At 42.4% G+C, this 12,931-nt stretch overlaps 1 protein-coding gene across 1 annotated transcript; it reads right to left on the bottom strand.

The window, feature by feature from the left end:
• Positions 1 to 62: 62 nt before the first annotated feature.
• On the bottom strand, positions 63 to 12,253 carry LOC111971929 (keratin, type I cytoskeletal 18-like). Its single transcript, XM_023999095.2, has 6 exons — positions 12,185 to 12,253; positions 11,701 to 11,905; positions 8,757 to 8,839; positions 6,709 to 6,862; positions 3,367 to 3,648; positions 63 to 176 (listed from the first exon to the last, which is right to left on the bottom strand). Exons 2-6 carry the CDS (start codon positions 11,896 to 11,898, stop codon positions 123 to 125), a joined length of 771 nt encoding a protein of 256 aa, XP_023854863.1. The 5' UTR covers positions 11,899 to 11,905; positions 12,185 to 12,253; the 3' UTR covers positions 63 to 122.
• Positions 12,254 to 12,931: the final 678 nt, after the last annotated feature.

Here is a 12,931-nt window from a genome sequence, read left to right as displayed (position 1 = left end):
GCTAGGCTACGTGGTGTGTCTGTGCATGGGTGTGTGTGTGCTCACCAGAGCATGTAGGACTCGATCTCCACCTGCAGGCAGTGCCACTGTTTCCTGGCCTGGCTAGCTCTGCCCGCGCTCCCTCAGGGCAAGTCCTCGAGGTTCACCTGGGTCCATGCTGCCTCTTCTGCATTGAGCTGGGGGAGAGAGAAGGAGGTCATATAACACACACACACACACACCTACACGTGCGCACGCAAGTACGCATGCACGCACCTGCACACACACATCATTCACATGGAAGAACACAAAAATAAAGTTCTGATGGAGATAGATGCTGACACACACACAAACAGGAACAGTTCACATGGAACTCAGGGACACACACACACACACACACACACTCATAAAAACTGGTACCCACACACATTGGCACAGAGCCAGAGGACTCTGGGCACATGTGGGACAGGTCGATGAGGGTAATCTGACACCCTAGGCGTTGACACGAACTGATGAACTATCAGGCACACAAAGTAAAACAACTCTAAACCAAGACTTAAACTTGATGAAACATTGTAAATAGGCTTCACACCTTTATACATCTACCTGTAATAATTTCCCCCACAGATTCCCACAGGGCACAAACACGTTGAATCAAGTTGGTTAGTTAAACATTAAACTGACGATTGTGCTCAGTGGATTCCTCGAACCTGTGGMCATCATAATATTAGTCTGTAATTACYGTGTAAACAAGAACGTATYAGGGGCAATTATTGTAAGTGTTAACCTTAACCAGTCATTTTACAGTAAGAAGGATAACATAATAGCTAGTTCATTTGTYCCATACAGTATGTACAGAGCATTCGGAAAGTATTCAGACCCCCACTCAGGCCCTATTCTAAAATGGATTAAAGAAAATGTCCTCATCAATCTACACACAATAATGACAAAGCAAAAACTGTTATTTAGATTTTAGATTTTGAAACTGAAATATGACATTTACCTATGTATTCAGACATTTACTCTGTACTTTGTTGATGCACCTTCGGTTACTGCCTTGAGCTTTCTTGGGTATTGGCACACCTGTATTTGRGGAGTTTCTCCCATTCTTCTCGACAGATCCTCTCAAGCTCTGTCAGGTTGGATGGGGAGCGTCACTGCACAGCTATTTTCAGGTCTCTCCAGAAATGTTCAATCGGGTTCAAGTTTGGGCTCTGGCTGGGCCACTCAAGGACATTCAGAGACTTGTCCCGAAGCCACTCCTGCGTTGTCTTGGCGGTGTGCTTAGGGTCGTTGTCCTGTTGGAAGGTGAACCTTCGCCCCACTCTGAGGTCCTGAGCACTCTGGAGCAGGTTTTCATCAAGGATATCTCTGTAATTTGCTCCGTTCATCTTTCMCTCGGTCCTGACTAGTCTCCCAGTCCCTGCCTCTGAAAAACATCCCCACAGCAGGATGCTGCCACCACCATGTTTCACTGTATGTYTGGTGCCAGGTTTCCTCCAGACGTGACGCTTGGCATTCAGGTCAAAGAGTTCAATCTTGGTTACATCAGACCAGATACTCTTGTTTTTCATGGTCTGAGAGTCCTTTAGGTGCCTTTTGGAAAACTCCAAGCGGGCTTTCATGTGCCTTTTACTGAGAGTGTCTTCCCCAGATCTTGTGCCTCGACACAATCCTGTCTCGGAGCTCTATGGACAATCTTTTGACCTCATGGCTTGGTTTTTGCTTTGACATGCACTGTCAAATGTGGGACCTTATATAGACAGATATGTGCCTTTCCAATCATGTCCAATCAATTGAATATACCACAGTTGGACTCCAATCAAGTTGTAGAAACATCTCAAGGATGATCAATTGAAACAAATGCACCTGAGCTCAATTTCAAGTCTCATAGCAAAGGGTCTGAATACTTATTTAAAAAAGGTATTTCTGTTTTTATTTTTAATACATTTCTAACATTTTCTAAAAACCTGTTTTTGCTTTGTCATTATGGGGTATTGTGTGTAGATTGATGAGGATTTATAAAAAAAAAAATTAATTTAGAATAAGGCTGTAACGTAACAAAATGTGGAAAAAGTCAAGGGGTTTGAATACTTTCCGAATGCATTGTATGTGCTTTATCCACTCTGCTTCCCCGACAGATCTGGAACCAGGCTGTAACAGGGCTGTATTCCACTCCAGACTCCAGTCCACTCTGAATAAAGGGCCTCTAACTAGGAGCAAAAACAAAGTCATTCTGTAGAGCAGACGCTGGTAAGTACCAGTCGCTGCCTGCCTGGAGCCATGGGCCAAGATGCTTAATCACGCCTGTCACATCAAAGTCACTGCTGCATCCCAAATGGAACCCTATTCCCTAAAAATGCACTACTTTAGACCAGAGCCCTAATAAGCTATGGGCTCTGGTCGAAAGTAGTGCACTAACTAAGGAATAAGGTGCCAATTTGATGCAGCAGTGTGCCACAGACGGTAAAACTGACCAGACGGAAACAACACAGCCATGATGAGGACTCATTCTATTTCCCCTATTCCACTGAAACCGAAATGCTCCTATTTCAAAACCTGAAACATGAGCGGAAATATAATCTCATGGGTAATAAGCGAAACTGACTAGACGGGCTGCATTATTGTKGAAGACAACATAGCTATGAGAGAAAGCTATAGGTCATTTGCTAAATATATCATATTCCCTGAAATMAAAATGCTACTGTTTCAAAGCCTGAAATACTGTCCCCATCCGATGTGATGTTGTCGAAACCAACAGCTATGGAAGGTGGCTATATGCTACCTGCCAATTGCAAGTTATCYTTTCCAACTGAAATCCAAATGCTCCTATTTCAAAGACTGAAAAGAATACTGTCCTAAGCTGATGCCTTATAAGGACTTAGCAGAAAGCAGATCAGAGAGGCCCGTTACAAGTGATGTATKACAATGCTGCGGGTTGTGGTTGACGACGTATCAATATCTAAAGCAGCGTTTCAAAATCGTAGTAAAAGTTGATCTCTTCTTTGGAGGTAATGGATTGTCTATGGGGCACCTTTCTGTGTGGGTAGGGGTGTGATGAGGATAAAGAGGGACGGAGGGAGAAAGAGAAGGAGAGAGAGAAAGAGAAAGAGGGAGAGAGGTAAACAACCCATCTCAGACCTCAGACCACCTCAGAGCTCCGACACTAATTCAGTACAACATATCAAAACAAACCAACTCTTCTTATCTCACCACATATCACTGCGTTGCCTGGAAACAGCAGAGATAGAGCTATGATCAGGGTGTGACTAGGTGGCAGGAAGCCAAGGGAGGATGAAAGGAAAGACAGAGAGAGGGATGGATGGATGGATGGAAGGAAGGAAATAAAAACTGGGGGAGGGACAAAGGCAGTGGGACACTGCGTACCTGTGGGAGAGATCCTCCATGGGCTCGGGGTCTGAGTGTGGCTCCGAAACGGCTCGGCCCGGCAGCGKAGCATGGAGTTTGATTTGGGCCGGCGGACAGGCCGGGGTGTCGGTCATCTGGGACTTGATTTAGGCCGGTGAGGCTGAGGCGGTCGCACTGCGTCCTGATTCGGTCGAGGAGCTGGGAGAGCTCCATCCCTGTGCCATCCTCCTCCCACGCTGTGGCCGTCACTAGYAGCGCATCACAGGAGTCGGCCTGCTGCTGCTGCAGAGCACGGGCTGCCTGCACAATGAGCCAACCAGAGARAGGGAGAGAGAAGAGGGAGAGAGAGACAGGGAGATATATGAATATAAGAGAGTATGCAAGAGTGTGTGTGTGACAGCGAGAGGTGATGGATCTGAGAGAGAAGGAGAAAAGGGAACAGAGAGAGAACGAGGGCAGAGGAAGAGAGCGAGAGAGAGAGAACAGTGTGAGAGCAGACACACGCAATGCAGGGGAGGGAGTCTGTTATTGAGCCTGAGCCTGTGAGTCTGGGACAGTGTGTGTGTGTGTGTGCGTGCGTGCGTGCACGTGTGTGTGTGCGTGCGTGTGTGTGTGGGAGAGAGAASCTGGATCACGTAAAGATCTGAGTGGAGGAAGGGAAGGCGGAATATTAGTCAGCAGGAATAAAAAGGGGTTAGGAGAAGAGAGAGAGAGAGTGAGAAGGGCGGGAGGATGACAGGAAAGCATTGAGAGGGAAAGGATGGTGTGAAACCTAACACGCCTTTCCACTGAGATCAATAGGGGAGGTGTGAGRAAACAGGGGTAGGCATTCTTCTGGTTAATGGGCTAATAAGGAGAAGGTGTTCTGAGACGTTGTTCTTTCTTTACAGTAGCTGTCTCGTGTCTTTCTCTCTCTCTTTCTCTCTTGTKTCACCTTTCTTCTGTCTCTTGCGTTCTCTCTCTCTTCTCTCACCTCTCTAATGTGTCTCTCTCTTCCTTCTCTCTTTCTCTCKCCTCTCTTTTTCTCTCTTTTTTGTCACACCTTTCTCTCAACCTCCGCACATAAACATAAAAAAAAGAACGAGACAATGGGAATTATCAAAGGTGGAATATACTGTGCAAACACACTGGATGCTGATCAGTAAAAAGTTAACGAATTTCCTCCTAATTGGAACAAGACAGAGTTGGATAACCCCTGCCAGAGTCACTTCCCACTGGGCACAAACTGGTGCAATGTCATTTTTCAACATGTTGTGATGTGGAATCTACGTGGGAAATACATTGGATTTGAAAAAAGAAATCAACGTAATATGTTGTTTTGAGGGTGAAACATCAACCACAGGATTATGTAACCATGGTAACCAAATTTCAACGTAGACAAACCTTGTATAAAATATGTTGAATTTGTAACTTTAAAACAATGTCAGATCTTCAACATTATATCCAGTATCAGAAAAAWATACTATAGGCTGGGCAGCACCTCCTACTGGAGAATGTATATATCTACAGCTACCGTTTGGTCYCCCAAGCCCAGCCCTGCWTAGCTAYGATATTCATCAATAGTTATTGTTTCAATTCAACCCAGAACTAAAAATAGACAATAAAATAGGCCAATGGCTTCAAGCTCTGGTTGATTTCAAATGTAATGATATTTAGTGATATTGGAATGTTTTTGGTTGTCAACACAACCAAATATCAACATTTAAAGGAGATGTATCTTCTGCTTGGATAGTTCCATCTGTGCCAATGACTTAGTTAGACTTTTATTCCATTTTGTCTACAAATGAATCATTGATAAGTTGGATTCACATCTGCATCTCAACCAAAAATCAAAGTTAAAGAAAAGGACTGAATCAAAACAAACCAACATTTAAATGCCCATTAATCAAAGTTTGTTTTGATTCAGTCCTATTTTCTAACTTAGATTTTTGGTTGAGATGCAGACATCCAACATATCAATTATTCATTTGGAGACAAACTGGAATTAAAGCCAGACTAAGTCATTGRCACAGATGGAACTATCCAAGCAAGAGATAAATCTCTTTCAAATGTTGATATTTGGTTGCGTTAACAACCAAACACAATTCAGTATTATTTTTGAAATACAATAGGCGACATGTTAACAAATGATGTTGGATTCATGTCTCCAACTCAAGTTGAAGAATAGGATTAAGCCAGTGGCTCAGATGGAACTATCCAAGCAGTAGATATATCTCCTTTAAATGTTGATATTTTGTTGCATTGTCAACCAAACACAATTCAATATTACTTTTACAGTAAATAGCCTAAAGTTAAGGCTATCTTACAAACTAATGTAACGTTCAACCTTAAAATGAGTAACACATCCATGGCCACATTTTGAGGTTACTGCAACTATACTGCAACTTCTTATGTAATTATATAAAGTGTACATTGTAACTTTGATGTAACCTCAAAGGGTTGCAAGCGCAGTGCTAGATATTTGGTGACAACTAATCCAAAAAACAGATATGTTTTTWTTCATTGGAATTTGGTTGTGCTTTTATATGGTTGAAAGCATAATGATAACACATTGGAAATTCAACTAACTTTTGTCTGTCTTTTTGAGTGGGTGAGTATAGGTTGTAATCTCACTGATCAACGTCTCAACCAAATATTACCCAATTATCCATGTTGAAATGACCTGGTGTGCCCAGTGGGCAGTGGCTCAGATGAAACTATCCAAGCATTAGATACATCTCATTTAAATGTTGGTATTTGGTTGTGTTGTCAACCAAACACAATTCAATATTACTTTTGTAATACCGTAAWTAGCCAAAAGTCAAGGCTGTCTTACAAACTAATGTAACAGTATATATTCAACCTTTTAACGGATGTCTTTACTGAACGAATGCAGGTGTACGGAACTGTACCGACCCTTGCAACATGCACACWGACACTCGCACAAGACCGTACCACATAGTCCTGGTGCATGTCCTGCTTTAACAGCCAGACACAATTCAATATTACTTTTGAAATRCAATAAATAGCCTATWAACTTGTCGACATGTTAACAAATTATGTGTTGGATTCATGTTTCCAACTCAACCAAAAATACAAGTTGAAGAATGGGATTAAACCAGTGGCTCAGATTGAACTATCCAAGCAGTAGATACATCTCCTTTAAATGTTGATATTTTGTTGCATTGTCAACCAAGCACAATTCAATATTACTTTTACAGTAAATAGCCTAATGTTAAGGCTATCTTACAAACTAATGTAACGTTCAACCTTAAAATGAGTAACACATCCATGGCCACATTTATTCAACCTTTYTACGGATGTCTTTACTGAACGAATGCGGGTGTACGGAACCGCATGGACACTGGCACAAGACCGTACCACATAGTCCTGGTGCATGTCCTGCAGCTCTGCCATGGAGTTGTGTAGTTCCACCTCCACCTGCACATTGGTATGCTCCACCCTCGTCTTGTTCTCCCTCAGCAGAGCCACCTGTTGCTCCAGACACTTGGTCAGCCTCTCCTCCAACTCACATCTATGACAGGACACAGAACACATCTCATCCTATTAACTGGGTCGTGTTCATTAGAGCACTCAATAGAAAACTTTTTGAAATGGGAAAACTGAAGAAAAAAAAGTGTGTTTCTTACTGGACAGGTAGTTCCTGTTACCATGTTTCAGTCGGCGATATTGACTAGTAATTAGCCTTGACCACAGTGGTCTATRCAAAGCAGCTATAGGCCTAGACTTTACCAAGAGGTGGTGATGGTCACATAGGGAAGTGTTTTTCAATGTAAGGCTACTGAATGTCCCCGACTCTGGGTCAACTAGTCAGGGTACTTTACATGGGTGGTGAAAGAGCTACACATACTGTGCATGTACTGTAGGTAAACACTGTGACACAGTATATGGACATGTTACAGCGGCACATCCATTGTATCTAAGCAGGTGCCTAGGCCTTTCCTTCAGTCACTGACTTAAAGCACCCTCTTTGGTCTCACGGCTGAAATGTTATTCATATTTTTCAAAATGTCTTAATTAATCAAGTATTTTCTTTTTTTTACTGACGAAAATCCAGTGTTTCTACAGTATGTCAGACGGTTTTGTTATATTTCAGTCTTCTGTGATGCATATAATATTGTAATATTGGGATGCAAACTCAAAATTGAATACATTTCATATATCTGACATGGTATAGGTGTTTTCTTTTTTCTTAAGCCTATATCCATGTGTGTGAGGTGTATACTTTTGTTTCAAAGTAGATTTGTTTAAGACTACCAGGAATCACTCTGTGTGACCCTGATTTAGCCCACTTTAGTAAAAGGTTTTAAGATATACAAGTGTTTTCAGGTCAAGGTAAATAGACTGCACACTGCAATGTATGCTCCCATGTGTTTTAGTGACCCTTCATCAGATCTGACCTAATCCTGTAAAATACCTTATCATACAGTGGGAAAAATATCGTGCAACAGTCATTCAGTAGTTGCAATAGTCCTCACTTCCCAACAGATGCTAAAGTCACAGTCACAGACATCAAATCAAAGTTTACTGGTTGCGTACACAGTTTAGCAGATGTTWTAGCGGGGGCAGCAAAATSCTTATGTTACTAGCTCCTAACAATGCAGTAAAATGTMAAAAAGTACACAAAGAATGTATCTAAATATTTTAAAAATACAATATAAAATACAATATACAAGCTCAGACAACATTGTGACAGTGACCCAAGTAAGGCCAGTAGGACACAGTATATAAATAGAGGAGGTGTATATTCATAGCTCATAGCTGCCTGCATGTTGTTGCCCTCCCTTGCCCTTCMGGGGTTAATGGATCTCCAGCTGCATCCCAAATGGGATCCTATTCCCTATTTAGTGCACTAATTTTGACCACACACTATGGGTACMCTGATGGCCCCTGGTCAAAAGTAGTGCTCTAAATAAGAATTWGGGTGCCATTTGGGACGCAGATCTCTGGCAGTAGCAGAGGGGCCGGTGTGTCACTCTGCATCAATACAGATGGGAAAGTGCCGACCAGGCACAACACAGCCAGGCTGCGATTTGTATGCAGGTTGTTGAACAGGAGTGGGAACTAGCCGAGTTATAACAAAGTGCGGACTGTACTGCTGCTACAGTAGAGAAGAGATYAAGTATCGCTGCAGGGGAAAATAAAATATCTGATTGTTATTCAAGAGGTGCATTTAAAGTGTTATAGACTGAAATTGGTTGTTAGTATTATCCTACACCTACTGTTAGTAGGTGTAGGATTTCATGGATTTTTGCTCTTAAAAGAGATGTTTCCAGAAGGCATTCACAACTGCTATGGTATATCTGTGTTTTCTTTAATTATGATGAAAAGAAATACTATGAGGGTATGTGTTACTGTATTAGTATAGTATTCTAGGCCTCACCTAKAATGTCCCAAACACGACTGACCTGGCCTGGATGGTAGAAGCCCTGGACATCATGTGGTCAGACTGCAGCACCAGCTCTGCGTTCTCCATCAGCAGTTTACCAACCTACAGAACCAAAACACAGTCAACACACACAAGACAAAATAACAAGGAAGTGAATAAGATGCGTGAAAAACATGATCGATTTCAAAATGAGTTCAATCTTGTTGATCCATCTAATGTCATTGGCCCAATAGGTAGAAAAAAACCACATTGAAACATGAAATCACATACGAATACACCTCAGTACATTGGAAGTTCACATTACCAGGTGCTGCATCAGAGTCTTTCTCAAAATGTGAAAACATGTGGGTGAGGCTTATCACAATAGAACAACTGTAATAAAGGTTTTGCTTCCTTGAATTACACTARCCTYGTCTCATACTGTGTGGCATGACATTGACCAATGGAAGAGTTGGCTATAGCACATAGAGTATGGGACAMGGCTAATACACTAGCACAAGCATGAAGATAGAAGCCTTTGAAATATCATCAAAGAAAGGAAGTTGGAACAGAGATAAGGTAGAATAAGATAAAGGAATACTTYGGGATTTTGGGCAATGAGGCCCTTTATCTACTTCCCCAGAGTCAGATGAAATCGTGGATACCATTGTTATGTCTCTGTGTCTAGTATGAAGGAAGTTAGAGGTAGTTTTGCGAGCCAACGCTAACTAGCGTTAGAGCAATGACTGGAAGTCTATGGGTATTTACCAGCATCCCATAGATCCACTTCACATTAATTTAAAAGACTGCATTATTATATTCTGCCTGTTCATGCTTGTCAGATTGCCACCAGCTCAGTGAGTCAGTTTTATTACATCATGACGTCCCACGATTTGGGTTCATTAAGACAAGGCCTGAAGCATCTGTGGCACAGATATTAAAGCCAAAGAGCCTCTCACAGTAATTCTAGTACTTGACGTCRAAAACCCCAAATGTTTGGCGTTAACTGCAATGTAAGTACATGAAACCTAAACAAATGTTATCCAAAATCCCTTGCATCTTTGATATGGAAATGTTTACTGTATAACCTAGGGCCATTTTTGAGTGTCAATGCTGACTCTTCCTTTGCCAATCACAATATCACAATGTTTACTCAAGACAAACACACCCATTTTGAAGGAGGAAAACCTGGAATAACTTGGACAATATTGTGTTTTTTCTCACAGAAGTGCCTCAACGATTATAATCATATTTTCATTGTAAGTACCCGTTCCATTATCTTAGCTCTGCCAGTTATTCATGTCTGACCCTGTTGATTCCTAGCCATGAGAGAGTACAAACCAGATATCAGCACGTTTTCTTCCAACAGGGCACTTCTCCAACTGAACATTAACTGATTGATTTAAAATTAAATCACATCAAATTTTTTGTAAATAACAGGTGTACACTAACAGTGAAATATTTACTTACAGGCCCTTCCCAATAATGAACAGATATAAAAAAATAATAACACAGGGAATAGATACACAACGAGTAATGATAACTTGGCTATATACACGGGTACCAGTACTCCTTATTATGGCTTGTTATTCAATGCTTCTAAATAGAATGAGGGTGGCGCCAGGTCTTAAAACCTAAACCCACAACAATAACAGYAGTCTAGGACTGAAACCRGACTTGAGGAAGATGCACATAACAAAGACAAGTGTTACTATCAATCACGAATTCATGTCAAAGGAAGATTTGAAGAACGTTATCAGTTATGCGTATGTCAAGGCACACATTATTTCATTTGATTTGATTTATTTAGCCAGGATAGTCCACTCAGTAACAATTGCCACTGTTTTCCAGGGAGTCCTGGGTTCCGTAGAAGTCAACATTCCAGGTATTAGTTCAGGCGAAAATGTGAGGAAATGTCCTACATACAGGCCCTTTCCCAACAATGTGGAGTTAAAAAGTAAGAAAGATCCAAGGGTCCTATCTGAGATATATGAGAAATAGCTTATCCTGTAATTATTATTTTGTTTTTAAATTAATTAATTTTAAATTAATTAAAAGATGTGCCCTGGCCGAGTCTATAGATCTCTTTCCATCCTTCTCTACATGCCATCTTCTCACATGGTAAAGTCTGCAGGTATCGTATCAGTGCTGCTATGCATGATGGATCTTTATATTGATCAATGGATTGGCAATCGCTCATATTTTACGCAACACTCTCACTGAAAGTGAAATTGGGCATAAATGTCAACCCTCCCGTTGGCTTCAATACTCATAGGTCAGATCTTGATGCTTTCTTTGCCTTTGTCTCCATTCACATTCAGAGACCATAAATCAAGGAGCGGTTGCAAAACCTCCAATCAGCTCATGCGAGCGAGCTGACAATTACAGCAGCCCGTGTTAATGGTCTACTAGGGCAACGGCCTTTAAAGCAATAAAAGGATCCACATTCTTGAGTGTGACAATGGAGTGATGGCTTGTTTCCAAATGTCCTGACATACAGTATGACACTATTTCTCACCCTCTGGAAGAGTTGACATTATCTTGATAGGAACTACTTGTCAAATGTCTGTTTTAATTCGACTGCTATTAAGTGTAATCATCGCTAGGACTGAAAATCGTTAATAACTGGTTTGCTCAGTCAGTGCTGTATCTGTCTCAAAGCCAAAACTCTGCACGCAAGAAAACACCTTTGAAGTAAAGATGCTTTGCCAGCTATTTCAGAGACATATCGTCTGCTTTGCTCTACTCTGGTAAAAAATTATACGGATAATATTCAATACAAGTTAGTCCAAGTCAGTCCTACTAGCTACTGTATGGCCAGAACACAGCAGCTCAAACAAATCTAGGCATTACAGTACCTCAGCATAATCACTGGCAAACAAAGGTACTGTCGGTGGACATAAGAAAAACACTGTTTAATGAGTTGGGGTCCCWCAGGGCTCATTGTTTGGACCAATTAAAAAGGTAATAGATGCCAGTCTCACCTGGGCACGGAGATCKTCCACAGTCCTTTCCTGCTGGGTCCATTCCTGGGGGTGCGGGGYGTTCTTTAGGCCCCAGTATGCAATCTGGCCCTCCAGATGCCAGTTTGCCTCTTGCAGCTTGTTTACCTGCTCCAGGAAGCCCTTCAGACGGCTGTTGAGGCCCTGCATTGTCCACCGAGAGTCCTGCAGCAAATCCATGGTGCTCCTATGCAGTGTACACCCCAAAAAACACACACAGAATCCTCTCAGGGGTGCTATCAAACACTTACAGGCTCGCCAACTCAGGAGAGTGTCTGATACAAAGTGTCAACCCAAACGTACGGTAACTACTTATGCTATCCAAAAACTCTTTCACTACTATTGCAGCATACGTCCACACCACAATCACTTCAACCCCAGGCGGTACCCTGTCTGCCACCGATACTGGTGAGATTACGGACCCATGAGGTGGTTACTGGGTAAATATTTACCCAGCAATACTCACCCGTGAGGCAATGTGGTCTCTCTCTCTCTCTCTCTCTCTCTCTCTCTCTCTCTCTCTCTCTCTCTCTCTCTCGGCTAGGCTAGGCACCGTGTGTTGGCAGTTGTAAGATAAGCACCAGTCTCAGTAGCCCCTGGTCACTGCAGCAAGCTGCTCCTGATCCTCCCCTCCCAGACGGAGCTGGACCACATTCTTCTCCACTGCTTCAACAACTTTCACTTTCCCACTGGGTCCCAGGTCAGAGACGGTCCCCTGTCTGTGACAGATCAGATAGGAATGGTAGGGTTAGGGCAAGTCTCGCTATCGCTCTCGCGCCAACTATGTGCCAGCTGTCATAGGGTCAGCCATGACAGGGCCAGTGGTACTGTCCCTGTTCTTGCTGCCCCGAACACAGCCTGCAGCAGTGCTGTAGGGGTGAGTGCTGGGGTACAGCAAAGCGCTCACTTGCTGGAYACACTGTTGCTTATACATCACCAGCGCTCTGAGGCCCTTTGTGTTCTCTGATCCAGGATTACTGAGCCCTGTGTGGAGGGAAAGTTCAGGCACACACTGCGACAACACTCTCTGTTTGTGTGAGTGTGTCTGTGTTTGTGTGCGTTTGCGTATGTGCGCGTTTGTTTGCACGTGTGTGTGTGTGTGTGTAAACAACATATCTAGTATCTACCAATAATTAATATTGAGAAACGAATGTCTATCCACTGACTCATCAGATAAACAGCCTGTAATAAACACTGAACTTTGTGATGTGTC

This window comes from Salvelinus sp. IW2-2015, linkage group LG1, assembly GCF_002910315.2.
Source record: "Salvelinus sp. IW2-2015 linkage group LG1, ASM291031v2, whole genome shotgun sequence".
Taxonomy (NCBI): Eukaryota; Metazoa; Chordata; class Actinopteri; order Salmoniformes; family Salmonidae; genus Salvelinus; species Salvelinus sp. IW2-2015.
This window is presented reverse-complemented; position numbering and strand designations above follow the sequence as displayed.